At 40.1% G+C, this 26382-nt stretch overlaps 1 protein-coding gene across 1 annotated transcript in view; it reads right to left on the reverse strand.

Moving 5' to 3' along the window:
- Positions 1-1031: 1031 nt before the first annotated feature.
- The window catches only part of slc2a15a (solute carrier family 2 member 15a), a 110481-nt gene continuing 85130 nt past the window's right edge, over positions 1032-26382 (reverse strand). The window contains exons 8-12 of the mRNA XM_072391613.1: positions 15142-15252; positions 13700-13801; positions 11436-11511; positions 6140-6267; positions 1032-1286 (exon numbers count right to left, since the gene is read on the reverse strand). Of these exons, the coding sequence (XP_072247714.1) occupies positions 1032-1286; positions 6140-6267; positions 11436-11511; positions 13700-13801; positions 15142-15252 (672 nt within the window). The remainder of the gene's footprint in view (positions 1287-6139; positions 6268-11435; positions 11512-13699; positions 13802-15141; positions 15253-26382) is intronic.

A 26382-nucleotide genomic window follows, 5' to 3' on the forward strand; every position in this document is an offset into this window, starting at 1 on the left:
CTCCATGGATGAAAAAGTTGGAGAATCATACCCCATGCTGTATCAAGACCATGGGAGGTTTGTAATGAGGTTTGTCATTAAACAAACCCAGGCATGATTGTAACGTATGTGTACATATGGGGTTCTTGACTGTATTTCAGGTACAGCTGCCATGCAGACAATGGAAGCAGGCACAATGTTTGTTTCAGTGAGCTGTGTACATTACTCATAAACAAACTATTAAAACTAACACATTTTTTATTTCAAGTGCCATGAAACCCTTTACTCACCAACCCCATAAATCCTACTGCTGACCCACTGAGAAGAGTGTTGATGAGAGGATGGAGTACAAAACAATAAACTTGATGCACTGAGAGGTTAACTATTTATTCCAAACAAGATTCTATTTTCATAGCCCTGATTATCCTTCAAACTTATCTTAAGTTATTTAAACTCAGGGCAAATTATAGAATTCTGACCCACAAAATGCTGTAGACATTGATCACAGAGATAATTATTGGAAACAATAACCAAAGCAATAAAATACAATTCAAAACGATCAAAGCAATATGTTTTTAACATTTTCTGCATTTGTTTGAGCTATTGTCACAGCTGTGTTAATATCATGCAATCTGTTTTTGCCAAGGTTGACATTTTTCATGGAATTAGTTCTGAAAACTGTTAAAAGGTAGTGTCCTCCTCCCTTTTTTTTGCCAAATCTGTAAAACTTTTTTTTTCAATCCCCTTAAATTATATATATTAATTATATATATAGTTAAATTATATGTATAATATAATGTCTTTCAAAATGTACTTTTTGATTGGAAATTTTTTGTTAAACTGAATAAAACATCAAATTAGTGAAAGAAGTTGCAAATTCCACAAAAGTTAACAACATCGTGTATGAAGCAATGTTTAGAACCTGAATGTTATCAAAATGGAAAGTCCATCTTAGCTCAACTAGAGCCCACTCAATGCAGGTGAGGTGTCTTTTGGTTTACATAATTATGTATTCCATGGTTTTCTATTCCCAATTAGAACCTGAGTCTCAGTTAAGGTACAGATGAGGAGCTGTCAGACTCCAGTGAAGCATGTTCCACACCACCATAGCCATTCATTTTCTTTAGCTTCAGGTGGTCAACATGGATCAGACCCTGGGTCTCCAGAACTGCTTCTTTCTTAGAGAACATCCAGCTAATCTCCATGAAGGTCTTGTTTTTAGTCTCTGGGATCACAACATAAACATAGACAGCCACAGACACACAAATGATGGCAAACACCAAGTAGCAGTAGGACCCAGCAGACATCTGACGGTTGAATGCAGAAGATGGATGGATGGCAATTGGAAGGACAGAGAGAAGAAGGTAGGAACATGAGTTTTGACTTCAGTGTTTCAGAACTGAGAGCATATATTTTCACTTCATGTCATGTATAGATAAGACACAAATATTCAAAGTTCATTGGTAGGAAACAGAAACCAAAACTGAAAACGCAGTAAAAATGAATTCTGTCATACGATTCTAAGTTTGCTTTGAATGTGTGCCCAAGTACATCGGAATAGCCCTTGAACATGATAACTTAAAATTGTTTAAGAGCAATAATGTGGATTAGAACCAAACACAGTGGGTAATCAGTGATCACATCACATTAAAGGGGAACTCTGGTATTTTTAAACATAGACCTTATTTCTGGCATGAAATACATTTATCTACTCACCGACAACAGTTTGGCGAAGGTCGGCGTCCTTCGGGAAGCTATTTAGAAAACTCGCGATCAGCGTATATCCATATAACGGAGTGAACAGGGCAGGGACGATGCAGCCTCTAAAGAAGGCATTATCTGTCTTTATTTCACCAATACTTTAGGAAGAATGAATGAACGAATGTGTACTATAGCTATGTTAGCTCATAGCTGCTGTTATGTGGCTACTTACGGCTATAGGAGAGCTAACTGAGGGATTTCTACACAGGCACTCTACTGGGACCACTTCATCCACACGCCCCCCTGAAGCACAGTTGATTTACTCCTTGCTCTGTGACAGTCGGCTAACTTCACACAGAGTTTGCTACTGCTAGTTTTGTGCAACGTGGCAGGATATTTATCAAATGTTTACAATGTGAACGACGACTTTGAGTAAGATGGTTCTTACCGGAGTGAATGAGCTGTGCTGCAGCCATGCGTGTGGATGAAGTGTTCCCAGTAGAGGTGTGTGTAGAATTCCCTCCGTTAGCTCTCTTACAGCTGCAAGTAGCCTCGGAACTGCACGGAAAGAACTGTGTGTCTGCTAGTGTAAGTTTTTTCTAAGTTTCTTGCCTAATTCAATATCTGTTGTTGTTGTGAGAGTGATCAAAACCCATCCGTGGGTGAAACCTGTTGCCTAGTAGCCTCGGTTGGGCCATCGCAAAGCAATCAGAGTATTCAGGAGCTGTGAACGGGCGGTCACTCTCCTCTCTGAAAACACTTGCTGGTTAACTCTCGGTGGGCGGTCTCAGCCTAGTGCAATTAACGAACACATGAACGGCTGTGCACAACATAAAGTAAAAAAAATGGAAATACACCCAACTGCTACCTGAAGCTAAATACAATACCTTTGAATACCACGCCATCTTGGTAACTGCACGTGATTGTCGTATATCGCCCACCAGGACAACTCGGTGACTTTCTAAATGAACTCGACACCTTGCTCTCTTCTATCTTGGAGCATGACTGTCCCACAATTGTCCTTGGTGACATGAACATCCACTTTACCAAACCAAACCAAACCAACCAAACCCTCCCGATCCTCCCAGTCTCACCCCTGGCTTAATGATACTCTCCAAGTGTTGCGCACCAATCTCAGAAATGCCGAAAGAAAATGGCAAAAGTCAAAAGATCCGGCAGATCTAGCTAAATTCCAGGTGCTACTATCATTCGCATCCAGTGTCACTGATGCAAAAAAGTCTTTCTACAGACTTCTAAAATCATTGAAAGGGCCGTCTTTAAGCAGGTCAACGATTACCTCTCTCATAACAACCTCCTTGACCCAAACCAATCTGGGTTTAAAAGTGGACACTCCACGGAGATGGCTCTGTTAGCTGTGACAGAAGCCTTAAAAGAAGCCAGAGCGACAGCTACTTATCCTGCTCGACTTATTGGCTGCATTTGACACTGTCAACCAACCACAGTATTCTTTTATCCATGCTCTCAAGCATGGGCATCACAGGGAGAGCACACTTCTGGTTTGAATCGTACCTCACTGGTCGGTCCTTCAAAGTATCCTGGCTTGGTCACACTTCTGCAGCGCACCACCTTGCCACAGGGGTCCCCCAAGGCTCAGTACTGGGACCTCTTCTCTTTGCCATATACACCAACTCACTGGGACAGATCATCCGATCACATGGCTTCTCATACCAATGTTATGCTGATGATACCCAGCTCTATCTGTCATTCCCACCTGACGACCACACGGTCTCAGCATGAATCTCAGACTGTCTCTCTGACATATCAGCATGGATGAAAGCCTATCATCTCCAACTTAACCTCCCAAAAACTGAACTGCTTGTCTTTCCAGCCAAACCAACCATACAACACAGCATCTGCATCCAAATCGAATCCCTATCTCTTGCTCCATCAAAGGTTGCTAGAAACTTGGGTGTCATGATTGATGACCAACTAACCTTCAAAGATCACGTTACCTCGGTTGCTCGTTCATGCCGCTTTGCATTACTAAACATAAGAAAGATCAGACCATACCTGACCCAACATGCCACCCAGCTCCTGGTGCAGGCCATGGTCATCTCCCGCCTTGACTACTGCAACGCTCTCCTAACTGGTCTCCCAGCCTGTGCTGTGAAACCTCTGAAGATGGTCCAGAATGCGGCGGCGCGTCTGGTCTTTGATCAGCCTAAAAGAGCACACGTCACCCTTCTGTTCATTGAACTCAACTGGCTACCCTTAGCCGCCCGCATCAAATTCAAGTCACTGATGTTAGCTACAAAGTGCTTAATGGAACGGCTCCCATCTACTTGAATGCTCTTGCAAAGGCTTATGTCACAACTGGGTCCCTCCGTTCGTCGCAGGATTGTCGTCTAGCAGCTCCTACACCACACCTAAGACAATCCAAACTCTGTTCATGTGTCGTCCCACGATTGTGGAATGACCTACCGAGCGCTACCAGAACAGGGGCGTCCCTGTCTATCTTCAAGAAGGTCCTGAAAACCCAGCTCTTCAGAGAGCATCTCCTATCCCAGCACTTACCTTGTACTTCCCTACCCCCTCTATCTCTGCACTTTATCTTTCTGCACTTCTTTCTATGCCTACACCCTATCTCTACTCTGTCACCTCTGACATAGTCAGACTAGTGGGTTCCTTCTATGTAGTTTATTGTTAGCTTTATATAGCTTGTTAAATCTTCATTTGTAAGTCACTTTGGATAAAAGCGTCTGCTAAATACATAAACATTCATACATAAACATAAACATAAGTAGCCACATAACAGTAGCTATGTGCTAACAGAGCAATAGTACGCTTTCGTTCATTCATTCGTCTTAAAGTATTGGTGAAATAAAGTCAAATAATGCCTTATTTAGTGGCTACATTGTCTCTGCCCTGTTCACTCCGTTATATAATAGCTTCAGAAGGACGCCGACTTTTGCCAAACTGCTCTCGGTGAGTAGATAAACGTATTTTATGTCAGAAATAAGGTCTAGGTTTAAAAAAAACGGAGTTCCCCTTCAAGTTTAACAGCCCCAATCCTGAAAAAGTTGTGATGCTGTGTAAACTGATTAAAAACAGCAACATGCAATGATTTGCAAATCTCATAAAGTCATTTTCATTCATTAACACAACATAGAAAACATGAAATGTTGAAAGTGAGACACGCTGTTACTATAACATTACTAATTCATGACAAATATTAGTTTAATTTGATGGCAGCAAAAAAAGGATAGGGGTAGAAAAATTGGACAGCCGGGATATGTAAGAAACAGCTGGAAATAAGGGATATGTAAGAAACAGCTGGAGAAAGGTGTTGTAACAAACCAGCTTAACTGGCAACTGGGCAGTAACACAATGTGGTCTTTTAAAAAAACATCGTAGTGAGGTAGACTCTCTTAGAAATAATAATTGTCAGAGGTTTAGCAAAAACCTGCATCTACAAATTGTGGAGCAATTTCATAATAATGTTTCTCAATGTAAAATTGTGAAGACTTTGAATATTCCTTGATATCATCAAAAAATTCAAAGAATGCAGAGACATTTCTGTGAACAAGGGACATGGCTGAAATTCAACATTCTTCAAGCCCTCAGAGAGTGCTGCAATAAAAACAGACAAGATTCTTTCATGCTTATCACTGTATGGGCTCAGGGACACAAATAATCGTCTGTGAACACAATTTGTTATGCCATCCACAAAAGCAGGTTAAAGCTCTATCATACAAAGAAGAGGCCATCCAGATGGATGACCAAGATGGCCAAATTTATTTCAAGATTGACTGAGGTACCCATCTTAAATTAACTCTGGCCTAGGGTTCTGTGGTCAGACAGGGTTTAGAGGAACGTCTACAACCATCCAGACAACTTTTTTTTTCTTATTCAGGGAAGACCTTGAACATTCCAGGAGGGCAATGCCAAACGGTATAATGCATTCATTACAACAACATGGCTCAGTAGCAGAAGAGTCAAGATGCTACACAGACATTCTTACAGTTTAGACTTTTTACCAACTTAAAACATTTAGTGGATCATGAAATGTAAAATATGACAATGAAGACCCAGGACTGTTGAGCAGCTTGAATCCTATATGAGACAAGAATTAGACAATATTCCTCTGTGAAAGGTCCAGCAACCTCAGTTCCCAGAAATGCAGTAACTTAAAAGAAGTTAAAAGAAGAGGGGATATTACACAGTGGTAACATGACCCTGTCCCAACATTTTTGAGATGTGTGCTGACACTAATTTCTAAATTATCAATACTTTTTCATGAAATAGTAAAATGTCTCACATTCAAAATTTGATGTTTTGTTTTCTATGTTCAATTTTCAATAGAATATTGGTTAATGAGATTTGCAGATCACTGTTACGTAAACTTATGTTCATTTCACAGAGTCAATATTTGTGGAATTGAAGCTGAATATCATTGTTTAGGACAGAGACTCATGACTTCATAATATATAGCATTCACCTGTAAGAAGGGGAAGACAAAGCCCACAGTGAAATTGGACAGCCAGTTAAGTGACCCTCCTATGATGTAGGCTGCAGGGCGATGGGACTGTTTAAACAGCTCTGCTGTGATCAGGAAGGGAACACCCGCTGTAGCAGAAACATATAACATACATATAATACAAACATGTAAAAAACAAAATTACTAATTACATTTTACTGTTGTTGCAATGAGTATACTCAAAAAGGAACAATAGTGAATTTGTGGTTCATTTCAGTGAGGTTTACTTCTTGTGTGACATACTTAAAGGGGAACTCCTCGTTTTTTTTTATTATAAACCTAGACCTTATTTCTGCCATGAAATATGTTTATCTACTCACTGAGAACAGTTTGGCGAAAGTTGGCATCCTTTGGAAGCTATTTAGAAAACTCGCCATCGTAGTATATCCATATAATGGAGTGAACAGGGTAGGGATGATGCAGCCTCTAAATAAGGCATTATCTGTCTTTATTTCACCAATACTTTAAGACGAATGAATGAACGAACGCATACTATAGCTCTGTTAGCACATAGCTACTGTTATGTGGCTACTTTCAGCTATAGGAGAGCTAACGGAGTGAATTCTACACACACCTCTACTGAGACCACTTCATCCACACGCATGGCTGCAGCACAGCTCATTCACTCCGGTAAGAACCATCTTACTCGAAGTCGTCGTTCACATTGTCAACATTTGATAAATATCCTGCCACGTTGCACAAAACTAACACTAGGAGGACGCCGACTTTCGGCAAACTGTTCTTGGTGAGTAGATAAACGTATTTCATGCCAGAAATAAGGTCTAGGTTTAAAAATACTGGAGTTCCCCTTTAAGAGGAAAGTCAAAACCTTCTCCTTATACTGAAATGTTAAAAGGAAAAGACTTCACAGGAAGTCTGTGTAAAATAGTCAATCTGAATCAGACAAACAAATTCAGGAAGGAAGAAGGCAAAATTGAATGAATAAATTAAAAAATGCCGAGGTTTAACACTTGTAAAATGGTGAAAATCAATGGAAACCTGAGGATAACTGGTGTCCAAACCAGGCACGCTGCCTTGTGCATGCTCAGGATAGAACATTGAATCAAAGAGAAGATTGCATTAAAATTAATAGAAATATAATTGCCTTGAATGGAACTGTATCTTTACAGGGCCTTGAAATAAAATTTGTTGGGATTTGGCACCATTTAAATAAAATAAAAATTTTAAGCAATTAAAAGCACAGTCGCCTCACAGCGAAAGGGTTCCAGGATCAATTACCAGCTGGGGCCTTTCTGTGTGGAGTTTGCATGTTCTCCCTGTGTATGCGTTGGTTCTCTCTGGGTACTCCAGTGGGAAGCCCCACTGTCCAAAAGCATGCATGTTAGGTTAACTGGTGTCTCTAAATTGTCCCGAGGAGTGTGTGTGTGGTCATTTGTCTCTGTGTGGCCCTGTGATGGACTGGCGACCTGTCCAGTGTGTACCCTGCCTCTCGCCCAATGACGGCCGAGATAGGCTCCAGCACCCAGTGTGTGGACACAAGTGGAAAATTCATGTGTTTGGGATAGTTGATGTGAGAAAGCATCTCTGCATTGTGAGGGCGCAGAATAGTATTCATGAGCCGAAAAGTGCTTTCAAGAGCGCATGCACATAGGGGAGCTATTTGCACAAATGTAATTTGCAAACGTGTAATCCTTTCTAAAAAGAAATGTCGTTAGGGGTGAGTGTGAGCGTGTGTAATTGTTTGTCTAGTTTGTGTGGCCCTGTGATGGACTGGCTACTTGTCCAGGGCATACCCTGCCTCTCGCCCGATGACCGCTGGGATAGGCTCCAGCCCCGCTGAGACCTGACCGACGAATTAAGTGGGTATAGAAAATTGATGGATGGTAATCCTTTCTCTACACACTCAACTGCTCAACACAACTTTGGTCTTTGTTTTTTCTTTTAAGACCCTGGATGCAGGAACAGTGTAAAATGTTTCTGCTCCTCTAATTACCCCATGTTAACTCATATCATTTTAAGGATCAATTTATCATATTATATGTCAATATATAGTATGATAATATATCTTTTAATTCTACTTTTATCTAAACTTTTATCATCCCTATTACAACTACTGCTTAATCCTGCATGCTTGTGAGCTTACCTTTCCACTCATGAAAACCACTATGTATCCTAGCAGTGCACAAACGCTCCTTCTTAATGTTAGTTTTAAACCCATGATAGAATTATGCTCAATGCTCAAAGGTTTGAATTGGGCTGTAGCTGAGCTGAATTATGTTTCTCATACTGCTGCTAAATTATATCATGTGCATTCAGTTTGAACTTAAACAGGTTTTTAAAACCAATTGGACTAACTAGACTACTTATGCCCTATTTCCATGGGGATACCTTTATTTAACTCTTCTGAAGAAGCAAGAAGGCCTTTATTTGTAACAGGCTTGCATTTCCTTATAAATGTTTGATAAGTACCATATACATGGTTACACTCCAGGCTATTATTCAAGACCTGCATATCAAATAACTAATATTCTTGAAGAAATATGGTAATAAGCAAGAGGCTAGCTGGGAAACAAACAATGAACTGGTTTGGACAGGTAATAAAACAGCATGACACGATAAAACAGGAAACACAATAAGCATGAACAGGGTGTTAACAATAATTCTGATCATTCTAGAATAGCGCCACCATAGAGCTATTTTTTACTAAGCTTTTTGTCTCTGAAGAAGATAGATTTTAACATTATTTCTTTTGCATGGAAAACTGCCAACAGATGCTTAACTTTGTAAACTGGCATTTTTTCATCTGGAAGACTGGCTTTGGCTGGCTTCATCAAAGGGACGTGAACAGTGGACTGCACTTTTTCTTGGTCAAAAGACAATGCAGCCAGACTTTGGCAAGATTGATGGCTTTAAATATATGAAAAATAGTTGGGTTCAACTTGTGGAGGGGAAAGTCTTGATAGGACAGCTCAAACTTCTATTCTAATTGATACCCTTGAGCTCAAGAGCAATTCTTATCAGCTGAGCGTATAATCACAGCTTGTTGTCTAGAGTAGTGCATCCCAGGCTTTTGCCTATTTAAGGCAGTACGGCCCAAAAAATCATCAGCCGCCCACTCTCCTTCCTGAAGGAGAACTGTACAACATCTGAATTATAAAGCAAAGAACAGTGACATCTATTTGTTGACTGTGCAATATCATCTAAAGTCATATCAGTGCATTTGTAATGGGATTTTGTGATGTTTCAGTTAATTTGATTCTTTACTGATACTGCTAATTATTTATATATTTATTTGATCTTAAATAAATTGAAAATACACTTTAATTTAATCTTATTTATCCATCCATCCATCCATTTTCGATACCAGCTTAATGTTTATGTTTATGTATTTAGCAGACGCATTTATCCAAAGCAACTTACAAATGAAGATATAACAAGCTATATAAAAAGCTAACAATAAACTACATAGAAGGAACCCACTAGTCTGACTCTGTCAGAGGTGACAGAGTAGAGATAGGGTGCAGGCATAGAAGGAAGTGCAGAAAGATAAAGTGCAAAGATAGAGGGGGTAGGGAAGTACAAGGTAAGTGCTAGGATAGGAGATGCTCTCTGAAGAGCTGGGTTTTCAAGAGTTTCTTTAAGAGTTTCTTGCTTAATCCGTGGTCGGGTCATGGGTGGGCTGGAGCTTATCCCAGCGGTCATCAGGCAAGAGGCGGGGTATGCCCTGGACAAGTAGCCAGTCCATCACAGGGACAAACAGAGACAAACAAGACAAACATCTATGCACGCTCACACTCACTCCTAAGGACAATTTTAGAGTCACCAACTAACCTAACAGCATGTTTTTGGACAGTGGGAGGAAGCCGTAGTACACAGAGAGAACACACACATACACGGGGAGAACATGCAAACTCCACACAGAAAGGCCCCAGCCGGGAGTTTAATCTTATTTAACTTAATGTATTTATACAATGACAAATAATGATATAGCCTATTCTATTCTACTAGTACATAAGCAGCTGAGTAACATCTTAATCTTGCATTTGCATCCTGTGAACTTTCATAGATAACACCCCCAGAGACCCAGAAAAGGAGTAAGACCTGAAGCTGATGAGCACATGAAAAAAAATGTATTCCAAGTTAAATGATTAGAGAGAGAGACATAGGCTCTGAGACAGGTGATAAATATCCTGCTTGTAATGCTCAACTTATTATTTTTATTCTTATGAATTAAAGTTATAGACTTTAAAGGCTTTTTCTGTCAGGTAGAAGGATTTTAATTCTGAGGAGTTACAGCAGTATATTATGTTCCAAGCGGTTTTCAAGAATATTGTGGACGGTTCATTCATCTTTTCAGGGTCAGAACAGTCATTTACCAATTGATGTAGAACATTTATGTAGTTCCCTAGATCCCTAGATCTAGGGAAGATGTTCCCTAGATCCCTAGATCTTCAAATTATACAGTTTTGACACCAAAGTAGCAACTTTAAAGTTGTTGTTTTTTAACAGAGATACTCTCGGTAAAATAAGTTAATTAACAGACTTTTCCATTTAATGTAGTGGTAGGTCTAGCATTAGTGCTCTGAGGGTTCAAACCTACTGGTCCAGTTTACCTCTACCTTCCAAAGGACTGACTGGCATTTTACTTGTCATCTTGCCTATAAACTTTGTAGTTGCTAGTTTATCAGCTTGAAAAGAATCGGTAAACCTGATTTATTTTGTAAAGAGTAAAACTATTCTTTCACAGTTGCACTGAAACTAAACTGAAATTATGAACATACATTCTCCCTCACTTGTTGTTAGCAGTGTCTGTGCAGGTATTTTCATTTGAGTTATCTAACTGAGAAATGTTTGCCTTCTTATCAAAAGAATGAAGAGCAATTTGAACTGACATAAAAAAAATAGAGCTGAATGGAGAAAATAATTGAACTGAAAAAAAATCTAATTATGTATATTTGCAGTGGATTTGGTATGTATTGTATTTTTATTAACCTTTATTTATACAGGTAAAATCTCATTGAGACCCAGGGTCTCATTTGCAAGAGAGACCTGTTTGTGTACTGTACTGTATGTACAGTAATGATGGGGCACCTATACTTATCCAATGTTTTGAGCTTATTGGTTATCTGTTTTAGAAATAATTATAAACAAAAACATGAACATAAAAACACAGTAGGTTCAACTAATATAAGTGTTGAACATCAGTAACTACACTAACTTCATCAGAAAAGGGATAATTAGAAAATAATTTTGGAATTTAAATGAACTAGTCTTAATATGCAGTTAGGCAACTTGCCTGGTCCAATACAGAAGCCAGCGATGATGCCAACCACACAGCAGACACTGATGTAACGCATGAATGACAAGTGAACCTGTAGGGAAAAGAAACAGCATAACACTGAAAAAGTCAATTTTATGATTATTAAATTTTATTATAATATATTTTCTCTCTCCAACCTTTTTCACAATTTGTCTTAACAGTAAATAAATCATTGAAATTACAACTAAAAGTCGTTTTGCTAATGATAGTGTGACCTAAGTCTTTCACAAAATGCTGTATTTTGGTTTGGTTTCAGTTAAATTAATAAAAACACAGTATCAGATATGTTGATCATCTGAGGTTATATTTACCTAATTTTCAGACTTGGTGAATGGTTGATTTTTTTTTCAGTATGTCTTGACATGTAAAATCTTAGAATTAACAGATGGTGTACTTTCTTTTTCACATGACAAAACATTAGTAAATATAAACATGTTTTAGCCTGTGTAAGCAATAGGAGTCTATTTCTTTGTTGTCCTTTTTCTTTCGGAGACAGCGTTTGCTGCAATACTTAACAAACTATCAAAGTACACAATATAAATGAATCAGCAGTCCAGTAAAAAGTGCATGTTTTAAAAGTCCACAATCATGTGTTAAAGTTTAAAATTACCACATTGTTTTGACATTATAGCAAAATCTTTTGAAATACACACACTGACTGAGCTGGGGTCCATTTCACAAAGCAGGTTCAACAAACTCTACTCTGAGATAGAAAACTCTAAATGCTGATTTGAGTTAGTTTAGTCAACTCTAAGTAGTTTCACCTTGATTGAAGCGCTATAAAAAAACAGCATCAATGGAGCCCCGAGTTGACAAGTCACCATGGCAACGGGGAAGAGGAGGGCTACGTTTTTCACCAACCTTGAATCAGAAATTTTAATGCGCTCATACGGCGAGTTTCAACAAGTTTTTAGAAAGAAAAGCAACACCGCAGCTGCAAAAGAGAGGGAGACGGCGTGGAAAAACATTGCTGCTCGGGTCAGTGTGTAAGTTTAAATGTAATCCTTTGCAATCACAATAATAGTACAGTGGAAAACTGCTTGAATGGTTGTCTATTAATTTAATTTAGGTGCAATTCCGTGGGGGAGAAGCGCACTTGGCAGCAGCTTAAGATGAAATATAAAAACATTGTTCAAACAGGTAAGACCTCAGCGTGGAGGAACCTCATTTTGATGTTTTACACTGTAAAGTAAAAATTAAGTGCAGTTGTTTTATCCCCAACATAATGCTGTTTTCACGCACAAATGTCTTCTCATCTATATCATGTTCTGTTAACTAATTAAGCCTATTTAAACTAACACAGACTTCTACTCAGCCAACAGAAAGAAGGCGCCGATGCCCGTAAAACGGGTGGTGGCCCAACACCGCCACCTCTAACGGAGGCAGAGGAGCTGGCCCTAAACCAGAATATTGGAAGGCCAGTGGCTGAGGGATTTCCTGGAGGGCGCTCATCCTCTGAGTCCACCCCCCAAGACACAAGTGCCTTTATAAAACGTATAGATATTTTTTTTTAAGCCTATTCATACAAATATTTATTTTTCTTTTGTCCCAACAGATTCTGATGGTGCCGCTCAAAAGGATAATTGTCAAGAAATGCTAAAACATTTATGTTTGATAACCATCTCCCGATGAATATTTAATTCTCTGCACAGTAATGCTGCACCTTTATCCATGGGATCGTTGTCAAAAGGACATGTTTGTGAAAAAAGTCGCCTCCCACTATGCCTTATGGACTTCAAGAACTAGAAGAACTAGGCTACGCCAAAACACGCCTGCTGACTTAATGACTGAGTGAGGAAATCAAATGGCATGTGTGGCTGAAAGAGGGCGGAGACAGAGAGAAACTCGAGGTTCACTGAGAAAAATTTGGTCCCGACCAGGTTAGGTTCATAGAGTCTGTTACTACGGGAGCTGATCGAGAGCTTAAGTTACGTCTCTCTCTGAAACAGGCTAGAGTTACCCCTCTCTCTCTGGTTTGACTTACCTGCCTTTGTTAAATGGAAAACTCAGATTTTCCCTCATTTCAGGGTTAATAAACTCAGTTTTCACTAAACGTGCTTTGTGAAACGGACCTCTGGTGTTTAAGTAAACACTAAAGTATTAAATTGTTGCTGTAACTTTTACAAAACTTCTAGTCTTCCCAGTCTTATTCTCTCTACAACCCCCCCCCCCCCCCCCACACACACACACACACACACACAGACACAAGCCCACGCGTACGCAAACAAATAAACACACACCTGTAAAATTAGGGTTAAAGTGATTCCAGCACTGCAGATACCCATCACTGCAAAGCCCCCAATCATAAGAGGCCTCCTGCCAAGCTTCTCTATGGTGAAACACTGCAAGGGATTCAGAGCTCATGTTAGGCACTGTTAAATAGCTCACAGCTTTTTTCCTGTTTTCATGTTTAAGTCAAATATGACATAAAATCTCACAGCAGAAATTGTAAGCTTCAGAATAAACCAGAATAATCATATAATAATCTGGCATGCCTTCTCGGGGCTATAGAGCAGTTTGACCCCTGTTAGTGCAGCACACTATGCACTCCACAACGGCACAGGTGCTTTTATGCATATATGTGTGCAGTCTGTTGCTCCGATTATGCTTGGCAGTCCAGCCATGGCATGAAAGTCCCTCTTAATTTGTACTTGTTCGACAGCGGTGTATGGGAATTTGATGTACCATGGGTGATAAACTGATGGAAAGTTTTGATGACCAAGGGGAGTGTACAACTCACAGAGGACTGGGACATACTCGATCGGTCTCCAATCTCCCTCTGAAAAGTTCCCGTGGCTAAAAATCCAAGGGTGTTGAGGACGTGGAATTGGGTTTGATCGGCATGTTTCTCTCTGGAATTGTGGCTCTAGCAAGCTGCATATTTGCAGCAGCACAGTACTTGGCAATTTAAATCGCAATGTCAGCCATTTGTCTATCTCCGCGAGGATATCGACACGGTCTTAGAACACACACTCGCTTCCAAGAGCTTGACGTGCTAAGGCATCCAGAAGTCGGCAAGTCAGCCGCTGGTTACACTTCCCATTGACCTTGTTATATACAAATCAAATTAACCTTCAATTTAAGTCAAACAGAATAAAGTCAGCATAATTATGGGGTGTAATGTATATTTATTTATGATTGCTAAGTAATTAACTGTACAATCCATTAGTGAAGCAAACTTGATTCGAATAACAATGGACTAATTTACATGACTCCTATAACAGGTCTGGATCACTCATGAATTTTCTTCGTACCTGAAAAAAAACTTAAAATAGGAAAACATTGTTGAATGTGCAAGTTCTCTTAAATCACTCGTACGCACGATTTAAGAACAAATCTGTTAGTATGAATGGTTGTTGCATGAGCTAGGACTGCTACTTTGCAGCTTTTCATTTTTCATTTATGAACCTTGTAAATACAGTAACTCCAAACTGAAATGATAAACACCAAACAAGTGCATATATATAGTTAGCATCAGCAATATTTTTTCTGTATTCAGTTTATAAGTTAGAAAAATATGCTCAACATTACTATTTATCCAAAGTTCAACCACACTTCTTGACTCAAGTTATTAATTTGAAAACAATCAATAATATGAGTTCTTTAGAACACAACACCAAAAAAACAGAAGGAAAAAAATAAAATGGGTACAATATCACTTTACATGTTATTGTATGTTTACCCCAATAAGTCCAGCGATGATCTCTATAATTCCGGTTCCTGCTGTAGTATACTGGATCTCTGGAGCTGGGATACCTGCATTCTCAAAGATGTCATTTGTATAAAACCAGATCTGTGGTTAAAAAAATAAAAAGGCACATAAGATCAGTCAAGTAAAATATATATAAATATATATATTTATATATAAAGACAAATATACTGTCTTTCACAATTACAAATAACTTGTTTTAACACTCTTTTTGGTCTAATATACCTGTGGGCCCTGTCTCTTTTTAACTGTTAGGGGTAAGATAAATGTTTGAGGGAGTGAGGTAGTTACCATGGAGATATTGTAGTAACGTTTTTAAAAACCTCAAACAACAACTTTCCTGAATAGAAATGACTTTTAATTGGGGGTCCAGCAGCAAAGCTGCAGACACCCATTGTTGTGAGAATGCTTTAAGGCATTGCAGGTGCTTAACTACTCCTGCACCTACTCTTTCACTGATTTCAACAATTTTGGTATCAAAACGTTCAGCTCGTTCAGGAGATAACTGCTATGACTGTTATGACTTTGGTGTTGATATCTTTTAAACTTTTTAAACTATTCAACTTTAATTAAACTGTTTTCCCTCATTCAAATGAATGGAAATTGCTTTAAACTCTTCAAAAACTTCCTCCTCTTTCCAACCTAACTAGTTGAGCATACTTTCAGCTAGAGACACCATTCAAACTTTAAACGGGTCACAAGACATTCAGCTATTACCAAATTATTCAGTTTTGTTAATATTAAGCCAATTTGGAAGTATGACAGTTTCAAAAACATGAAAATTGTAGCTCCTTCTTCATTTTTATGAATGAAAGGCCAGCTGAGTGGCATTCAACGAGCCCCAAACTGCCCTATTTTAGAGGACTCATAACTTAGCCACACGGTATCACAGAGACATCGTTCAAAGTTTATGTGTCAGGAAAGACTAAACTTTAACTGTGGTAAAGGGCTTGTTGATAGCTTATACAGCTTTGACACAACGGCAGTTTACGTTTTATGTAGCCAGAGGACCTCAGCTCATGCAGCTCACACTCTAACTCCCACTCTAAAATGATTAAAAAAAAACTTTCTCAAACAAATGTCTCTCACGTCCAAAATATCTGCCTGATCTAGACAGATTTTACATCAAAACGTAGGTATTTTAGTCCTCTTTCACCCAAAGTCACTCTCATTGAGCTTGGCCTCACAGATTTCTCACAAATCATCTCCAAGCGCAGAGAGAAGACCTCCAGCTCCAGCAATGAAATCAGTGTGAAAGACTCATTTTAAAACTGCCATAAAAAACAAACCTTACACAAGAGCAGAATAAAAATTACACCTCTGGCTTCCCACATCCCTTCTGGCGCTCACGGTGCAAGAATTATTGGGATACGACTTCTACTTTTCGAACAGCAACCGTTTGTTCCAGACTTGTGCTTCATTATTAAACCCCCAGATTTTAAGGGGACAAAGTGAGGTGCAGATTTGTCAGTTGGCACGTGCAGCTGTTGCCCACAGACACTGATAATGTTTTTATGAATGAGAAGATTAGAGTGGCAGACTGATCATTTTAACTTTTTCAGATATTCAAACAAATTCCTCTAACTTTCATACTGTTTAACTCAGACAAACAAATTATACCTTAAAATGTAGGTACACTTGTCCTCTTTCAGCTGATGTAACTACTAAAGAGCTCACATTTACAGAATTCCAGCTATGAGCCTTGAAGCTAGAGAAACCTTTCAATTTCTCTCACTAACTCCAATGGAAATTTGGTCTGACGCCAGAGACAGGTTCAACTGTGTTCAACTCACTGCCGTTTAAATTTTTTTCACTCCATTGAAATAAAAACTACATTGCCACGTTCCTCCAAGCCTTCTGCTTCTTACGGTCTTCAAATTATTTTCCTCGCTCTTCCAGTTTTCTCACAGGAGGTCATAGTATCCAAAAAAGCAATTTCTGCAGGTTATACAGGGAGAGAGCTCATTAAGCCGCAGCTGTTTACAAACATTCCTATCACTGATGATGTCACTCTTCCACCCCCTGCTGTATATTACACTGAAGCCATTAACTATTACTCACTTGATTTCTGCTAAATTTTCACTAGATTCAGCTTTTTGAGTATGGTCAACTAATCCCATTCAACTTAAAAAGCATTCTCACTGCTGTTTCGCAGGGACAGCTTTTATCTTGTTTCAGTAGCTTTTCCTATTATCATTATTATCATTGGGGGTCGAGCAGCAAAGCTGCAGACAACCATTGTTTTAGTAGCGTTTCCTATTATTAGTGATCTACTTTTCACTGCAATTGAAGTCTATGGCAGCCCCATAAACCCTATGGTAAAAAGTTTAGAAATTTGGCACACGTATTCAGAACAGTCCCATTAGCAAACTCAAGAATTTTTGTGCCCAAAAAGCAAACTCTCTAGCGTCACCAACATGCCGAAGTTTGAAGTGCATTCAGCTGCGTAACTTTGGACACGTTGGTCCAAAATTCACAAATTCGGTACCGTTGGAATCCTTGGATCATAACGTCAATTTCCACCTCACTAGATTTTTCGTCATTTTGGATTTTGTTGAAAACCTTAAAAAATTTCCAGCGGTCGCAATTTTCTACTGATTCTCTCGAAAATTGGCACAGACTATCTTTGGACTAATCCACACAAAGGTTAGGAGGTGGATTTTTCAATTTTAACTTTATTCACCCACTACAACCAATCAAACTTGGCTGTGACAACATCAAACAGGAAGTGAGGCCATATCCTTTAAGTGCCATTTAAAGAGATGAAGTCACTGATTTTGGGAGGGGAAAAAACAAGATTACCTATTTTTGATATGAAAAATGATTGGAGACAGGAGATTTTTTACCTGTTATTACAGTCTTGGATATGTCAAAGATTAGTAACATAATTGAATTTGATGCATATTTAGTTTTTGTGTAGCATCAGATTTTCAAAATAACTTCCTTTCACTCACAAGTGGCTGTTTTCAACCTCAGTCAAAAAAAATCTACATTTGAACCCTTTAAATGCCCATTTAAAAAATAAAGTCACTGTTTTCGGGAAATAATACACACAAAATGAGCTATTTATACTATAAAAAGTGATCGGACATCGGAAATTTGGGTCAACATGTTGTCCTGTAAATGAAAGAGGGACTTAGGGTGTCAGAGTCATGTGTGACAATTTTTTTTTACCACCTACCCACTTGCTCAGGAGCTCCTGAAGAGGAAAATCGCCTTGGTTGGAACTGTCATAAAGAACAAGCTAGAGGTGCAGGTTAAAGGCCGAGCTGCCCTCTCCTCCAGATTTGCCTTTACCAGGAACACTACAGCTGTGAGCTACGTTCCAAAACGGGGGGAGGAACGTCAACCTGCTGAGCACGAGGCACCCGGAGCCAGCAGTGACGAAAGGTCCAAAGCAGAAACCAGAGAATGTCGCCGCCTACAACCGCTGCAAAGGCGGTGGTGACAATCTGGACATGGTATGTGCCAGTACATATTTAACGCATGCATGCTATTCTTGTTCATTTTTACTGAAATTGTGTGCTTGTAAGAGATACATTTAGATAATGTTTGCACATGTCATGTGCAACTTTAGTTCAAGGTAAACACAAGAAGCGTGTGCTAAAGAAAAAAAATGGACCAGACTCTATATACCATAATCCCTATATAGACCATTGAGCAGTGCTGACACTGGGTTCATCAGGTGGGAACCTTCTTTCATTAGTATTTCATCTAGTTGGGCCCACGACACCTCCAGGAGGCTAGACAGTGATCACTGGTGTCCCAGAGTCACTCCCTTAATGCCAGCCATCATTGCTCCTCACACCACAACAACCATCTTTTTTTCCACAACCACCAGCTTCCCCAGCATCTCACCAACTCTGCACCAGTCATAGCGGGGTGGGGATACAAACCCTTGTTCGGGTAGGGTGTAGAAATAGAACAGGGAAAGATAAGTAGGAATGCGATTCAAAACCTGGTTCGGGTAGGTATAATGAAAGTATACAGGGTGCCAGAGGTGGAGGCAGTACAAGACACACTAGCAGATTCAGCAGACAAACTCACCTAAACAGTCCTACAGTCACTAAAAATATGGGCTAACTCACTTGAAATGGCCATCTGGTTTCAAGAGGCTCACATGGGCCACGCCCTCCACTTAAATATATCTTGGATGAGACTTGAGGACTGGATCAAGATGGCGGCGTAGCCTGAAAGCTCCACACAACCGAACACAAACTTTAGAAAAACCCCACAAATGCACCGATAATTTTGGAGCAAACAGAGCGCCTCTTGATATGTCAGAACCATCCTAATCGAAACCCTACGATATTTTCACCAGAGCATGCAAAGCAAGTATTGTTCAGGCAACAACTTCTCCGGCATCGACGGTGGCTAATGAAGCTAACAGCATGGCTAATATATCTGACGTGCTGGCAGAGCTGAAGTCCCTCCACTCGGACTTTGGATCAAGACTGGACAACATTGATAACTGTTTGTCGGATGTGGCAAACTCAATTGTGGCAACTGAAAGTAAACTTTCAGACATGGAAGAAGACGTGGCTGCAAATGCAACACGTATCGGAGAGGCAGAAACACGTAGAGCAACAACAGAAGACAAGCTGCGGAACACTCAAGAGGCATTCGCCTCAGCCACTAAACGAATTGCCTATCTTGAATCAAAAACAGAAGATCTGGAAAATCGAGGCAGAAGAAAGAACCTGCAGATTTTTGGTCTACGTGGACGAGCTGAAGGAAATAAGCCACTCTTCGACTTTTTCAACTACACTACCACGATGGCTCGGCTGTCTTGATAAAACTTTCACTTTGGAGCGAGTTCATCGCACACTGGCCAAACTTAACCAGAACCGAGCAGTTTTTGAAGTTTCGGGAGAAGGAATTTGTGTATCGCAAGCTTTTTTCACTCCGAATCTGTCTGCAGAAACGGCCCATATTCGGCGAGAATTTGCCCCGGTTGTGAAGCAGTTTGTGGCCATGGGAAACTTTCGAGGATTTAATCACAATCCTTGTAAACTGAGAGTGCTTCACAATGGATGAATTCATCTCTTTTCAACACCGCAAGAAGCCGAGAAGTTCCACCAAGTCATGACACGACCTGCATAAACACTGTACAGACGCAATGCACAGTTATTATGATGTTTCAAAAAGTGGAGAGTTCGAAGAGCCATGGGACAACAGACAACAGACGGAACACTCTGAGATAAATTTGACAACTCAGTACATCATCCTTGGAAAACAAGGGGCAGCCATGAATGTGGAACCAAATGCATTTATTTCTGAATGGTACAACGTGCCAGAATCTGCTCCACATTTTACTTTGTTGGTGAATGAAATTTCAAAGCAAAGGATTTGGGGTCCATGATGAAAACTGCTTTAGGAGTAAAGTGGAAACAAACAGAAAATCCATTAATCTTCCAATCACAAGATGCAACAATGATCAAAATCCTGTGCAGTGTATCAGCATTGGCAAAACCACAGGTAATAATGGCATTGGCAAACCAATCAGTTCAAATAGCAAAGCAAAAAGAGTGAAAGTGATTTGTTGAAGGAAATTATATCTCACATCCCAAACCAAGTGTGGTCTGAAAATGAGGTGGATGTTGGTTTGGTGAAATCTGCTAATCCAGTGAAAGTACAGTTGACACTCAACGTAAAACTTCTTAATCGTCGTCAGTATCCACTCAAACCAGAGGCAGAGGAGGGTGTAAGTGGGACAGTAGAAGGCTTTGCAGGAAAAGGAGTGCTGGTTGAGACGGATAGCATGTGTAATACTCCAATATTTCCAGTATTGAAGGCAGACAAATCCAAGTACAGGTTAGCACATGATTTGCACATGATAAACGTGATTGTCCAGGACTGGCCAGCAGAGGTGCCAAATCCTTACACACTCCTCACCAATGTGCCTCCTGATGCAATTTTTTTTTACAGTGATTGATTTGTGTTCTACATTTTTCAGAGTTCCTCAGGCAAGATGTTTGCAGTTTATGCATATTTTGATGTATCCAGATGTGAGAATACAGAAATGTGCTACATCAAACCCTGTAGATGTCATTCCACTTGAGTTTGAAGGAGAACCACCTGAGTGTGTAGCAGAAACCATGAGGTACAATAAACTAAGACCTGACTTAAAAATAACTCCACTTGTACAGGCCGATGTTACCTATTTTGTGGATGGATCATGTTTCAGAGATCATTTGGGTAATGACGCAGGTTATGCAGTTGTGAAACAAGAAGGTGGAGACTTTGTGACGGTGAAAGCTGAGAAGTGTGAACAGCCATGTTCGGAACTCAGTTGGTGGAACTGAAGGCATTAACGGAAGCATGTATAATGGCAAAAGGTAAGGTTGTAAATGTGTACACAGATTCTGCATATGCTCATGGTTTTTGCTATTTGTATGGAGCAGTTTGGAAGCAGAGAGGGTTCAGAAGGGCAGACGGAAGTCCAGTGCGACATGAGGACCACATAAAGGAGTTGCAGCCATGATGCTCCCCTCGAAACTGGCAGTGACAAAGTGCCAAGCTCATCGTAAACGTAACGAGATGGTCAGTCAAGGTAACAACGCGGCTGATGAAGCAGCAAAAGTAGCATTGAGATGCCAGCTTGCTGTTCTGGCACCAATGGTGTCACTGGAGCTCAGAAGGAACTCCAGAAGGAAGTGACAGGAAGCAGGTGTGAGAGAGCACAATGCCTGGACATGGAGAGGTGCCACAAAGAACGAAAGGGGATTGTAGAGATCACATGATGGGCTCCTGGTGGCACCGGTGGCTCTGTTGACAATGCTGATTTCGGATGTTCACAGTGTGCATCACTGCACCAGGGGAGAGGTACTGAAAAAGGTAAAACAACAAGGATATTGGTCACTGTACATGCATGCGATGGTTGATGAAGTGTTGGGTCAATGTGAAATCTGTGCACAGAACAATGTGCGAAACGGTGTGATGACACCAGTGGGACACATTCCAGTGCCAGAAGGACCCTTTAAATCATTGGTCATAGACTATGTAGACACGATTAAAACATTACAGGGTAAAAGGTACATGCTCGTGGTGATTGAACGTTTCAGCCGATGGGTCGAAGCAACTCCATCCAAGGATTTGGGAGCTGAGACAGTGGTAAAGTTTTTGGTAAGGGAAGTGATTCCATCAAAGATTAGCTCAGATCGTGGGTCTATGTTTGTGCAGAAAGTTGCAAAGGGCATTTTGCAGCAGCTGCGGATCAAGCAGCGCTGTGGGGCCGTGTATCATCCACAGAGTCAGGGGATGGTTGAGAGAATCAATGAAACCTTGAAAGTAAAACTGAATAAAATCTGTGCTTCAGCTAAACTAAACTGGGTGGATGCTTTGCCGCTTGCACTAATGAGCTATCGTATGCAGACTCATAGGGTCACGCACCTAACACCGCGTGAAATGCTAACGGTTTGACCCATGCCAGCACCTTATTTGAGGGCTCCCTTTAAAGGGCCCCCACTTGAACAGTTGCAAACACAGTTGAAAGCTTATATGAAATAACAAACTGCTATCCATAGAACAATCTATCTACAGGAGAAGGCCAGAGACTTGGATCTCGAACAGCTGGTTGAGAAACCAGTGGAACCAGGTGACCAGGTGTACATCAAAGTGTTCCGGAGGAAGTGGCACGAGCCAAAATGGGAAGGACCGTACACAGTGGTGTGAGCAACGCCAAAGGCAGTTCAAGTGGAAGGTAGCAACACATGGTATCACTTAAATCACTGCACTAAGGTTCGGACCAAAGACACAGACAAGGTTAAGTCCGAGGGAAAGGATGAACAAAATAAATGTTTTAAAATCTCTGACACTGATGAGCATCCAGATAAGGGTATTGGCAAACAGCATTTGTCCAAGAGAGCAGAGTCTGGAGATGATGGACAGGATCCCACAAACAGTAGGGTCTGGAAGAAGTCCCGTGATGAAGCCACCCCGGAGGGGAAGGAGCCAGACTGGGTCAGATACGTATGATGCAACAATACACCCCCACTCAGACCATGACACACCAGAAACTTTGCCAACAACACGAACTAGGATTGAATGTGAACATGCATCTGAAAAATTTAAGCTGAGAGGGATTCCTTTTGAGTTCAAACCATGCAGTGAGGTGGCGGCAGGATTTGAGTCTATTTTGCCATGGATTACAATTAACAAAAATGTGGATTGGATTAACTACATATACTACAACCAACAGAGAATTCTTAACTACACAAGTGAAGGGCTTGTAGCCTTTGGAGAACAACTTCATAAGACAGGTAGGATGGCTTGGAAGAACAGACAAGCCATAGATTGGATATTAGCAGAGAAAGGTGGTGTTTGCCACATGATTGGATCTGACGGGACTTTTACAACTGCTATGAATAAAATCAAAGATTTAAAAGAGGCGCTGAATGAAAATACTGGTGAGTGTGACTAGTGGTGGAATGATCTGGATGGGATTTTGGGGACTTGGGGAGCGAGGGCATTTGAGATGGGAATGACTGTATTGGTAATACTGATAATGATCTCCCTATTGGTGTGTTGCATTATACCCATTTTGAGAAGGTGGTTGCTACAATTGATATTGTGACCTTGCGAGGCGTGGTTTGAGGACCACCGCATGGAAGAACTGGTCAGCAATCGGGTTGCCAACTGTTCACAAAATTCTTTCCTTATGTGTAGAACCGAAGATAGCCTAACAGGGAGAGGAGGTGGTTAAAGAACTCTCTAATGGAAGTGAAGTGCTAGTAACCTCCCCTTCCAAGATAGCTTAGCAGTTCCAGAACCAGCCGGACTGGTGTTCAGCCAGAAGCAGACGACTCCAGAGTTGGTGACGGGACTGGACTGGATGAGCTACATTACAGTTTATTATTTTTATTATTGTTTGAGTATTTCTGATTTCCTGTATTGTACACGGTACAAAACTGTGATTTATTGAGTTATTCACTTGATATTATGTGTGCATTAATTTTATGTTTATCATCAGTCATAACTAATCACACATATGTTCATTGCCATTCGTGTCAGTCAACTGTTCGAAGCACGACCTTTAGTACTAAAAGAGTAATTAAGTTGTCGGTCGCCAAGTGGGGATGGGGCCATAGGAGAATTTTCCCGTAAATAAGAACATGAGGTACAAAAGTAGCAGCCAACGGGTTTTTCGCTCCTATGCACTGCAAACAGTGGACAAATGTAATGGTAATGTTTAAGGATTTAAATGATGATTGTTCATTCATTATTATTGGTACGAAATGATGAGCTTTTACAGTGTCTAATTTGTTGATTCGAGGTGTAAAACACACACTTTATACGTTTTTCAGTCATTTTATCATTCATTCATTTTATTATTCATTCATTATTAGTGTGATTTCCTTGTTTTAGCATTGCTTTTACTGCACACATATATTCCCTTTTCAGTCGATTGTATTTAATTCTGTATGGTAGATATGTTTCAATTGATAATTTTTTTGATTATTAGAATAATTTTGTTAAAATTTCGTGATAGTTTTTTCTTTAGATATCTGCGCATTGCAGATTTAACAATCAGTTGAGTAATGAAGGTTGAACTATTCTGGAAAAGAGGTTCTGTTCCCAGCATCATGATGAACACTCCTGATTTAGTAGGTTTAACTAATTTAGTTGGATTTGGGCCACGTACACACTCGGTGATATTGAAAGGTATAACGACTGAAGTCGTTGGGAATTTCCGTGTATGCTGAAATGTATGGCTCTGTGACGGTCTGTTCAATAAATTCCCCATAAGAGGTTGACCACGCTGAGTCTGACCACTCTTTTCTCTACAACACGATTTGCTGGAACTGATACCTCGCACGTACAGACGAGGAAAAAACTGACTGAATTCGTAAAAGATTTAAGGCTAGTCGATGTATGGAGGGAAAAAAATCCAAACAAAAAAGAATTTTCCTGTCACTCTTCTACTTATAAAACGTGTTCACGTATTGATTATTTCCGATTATTATTATTATTATTGATTATTTATCTGTTGAACTGTTTATTAATGTCACAAACTGCTGGTATGACAGCATAGTGATTAATGATCATGCAGCTGCCTCAACGGAAATATACTTAGGCATGTTTGCTCAACATTCTCAGAGATGGAGGTTCCGGGTATATTGGTTACAGGATCCATCCTTTCTTAAATTCATAGGAGCCTGCATAGATAACTGTTTCCTACTAAACACGGATGAAACAACCGCCAGTGTAAGATGGGAAGCATTCAAAGCATATATATATTATTAAATACACAAACTCAAAGATTAAAATGAACAAAAAAGAAAACATTGGAAGGACAGATTAAAACACAAGAATTAGATCTTTATGAGAATAATGACGAGGACAAACAGCATTAATTAACAGTAATGAGAGCTGAATACAATAAACTCACAACTGACAGGGTTGCTAAAAACCTCTTATGGACAAAGCAAGCATACTATGATCAGGGTGAAAAGCCAAGAAAATTACTGGCTTGGCGGGTTAAGAAAATGCAAGCCGAAAGAACAATTAACAGTGTAAAGACAATGTCAGACCGAATTGAAATTAATGCAACCTTCAGAAATTTTTATGAACTATTGTACAAATCAGAATATGCAGAAGTTACACAACAGCAAGTATTTCTCGATCAGCTACAGTTCCAGAGCTTATCTGAAGATGAAAAGGAAGCACTGGATGGGACATCGGAACTGCACGGAAAGAACTGTGTGTCTGCTAGTGTAAGTTTTTTCTAAGCTTCTTGCCAAAGTGATCAAAACCCATCCGTGGGTGAAACCTGTTGCCTAGTAGCTTCGGTTGGGCCATCGCAAAGCAATCAGAGTATTCAGGAGCTGTGAACGGGCGGTCACTCTCCTCTCTGAAAACACTTGCTGGTTAACTCTCGGTGGGCGGTCCTCTCACTAAGGTTAGAGCTTTAAAAACTCACAACAGTACACTGAAGGTATCGGAACTGCACGGAAAGAACTGTGTGTCTGCTAGTGTAAGTTTTTTCTAAGCTTCTTGCCTAATTCAATATCTGTTGTTGTTGTGAGAGTGATCAAAACCTATCCGTGGGTGAAACCTGTTGCCTAGTAGCCTCGGTTGGGGCGTCACAAAGCAATCATAGTATTCAGGGGCTGTGAACGGGTGGTCACTCTCCTCTCTGAAAACACTTGCTGGTTAACTCTCGGTGGGCGGTCCTCTCACTAAGGTTAGAGCTTTAAAAACTCGCAACAGTAC

Source organism: Leuresthes tenuis, unplaced genomic scaffold (assembly GCF_036924035.1).
Source record: "Leuresthes tenuis unplaced genomic scaffold, fLeuTen1.0.hap1 SCAF_8, whole genome shotgun sequence".
Lineage (NCBI taxonomy): Eukaryota > Metazoa > Chordata > Actinopteri > Atheriniformes > Atherinopsidae > Leuresthes > Leuresthes tenuis.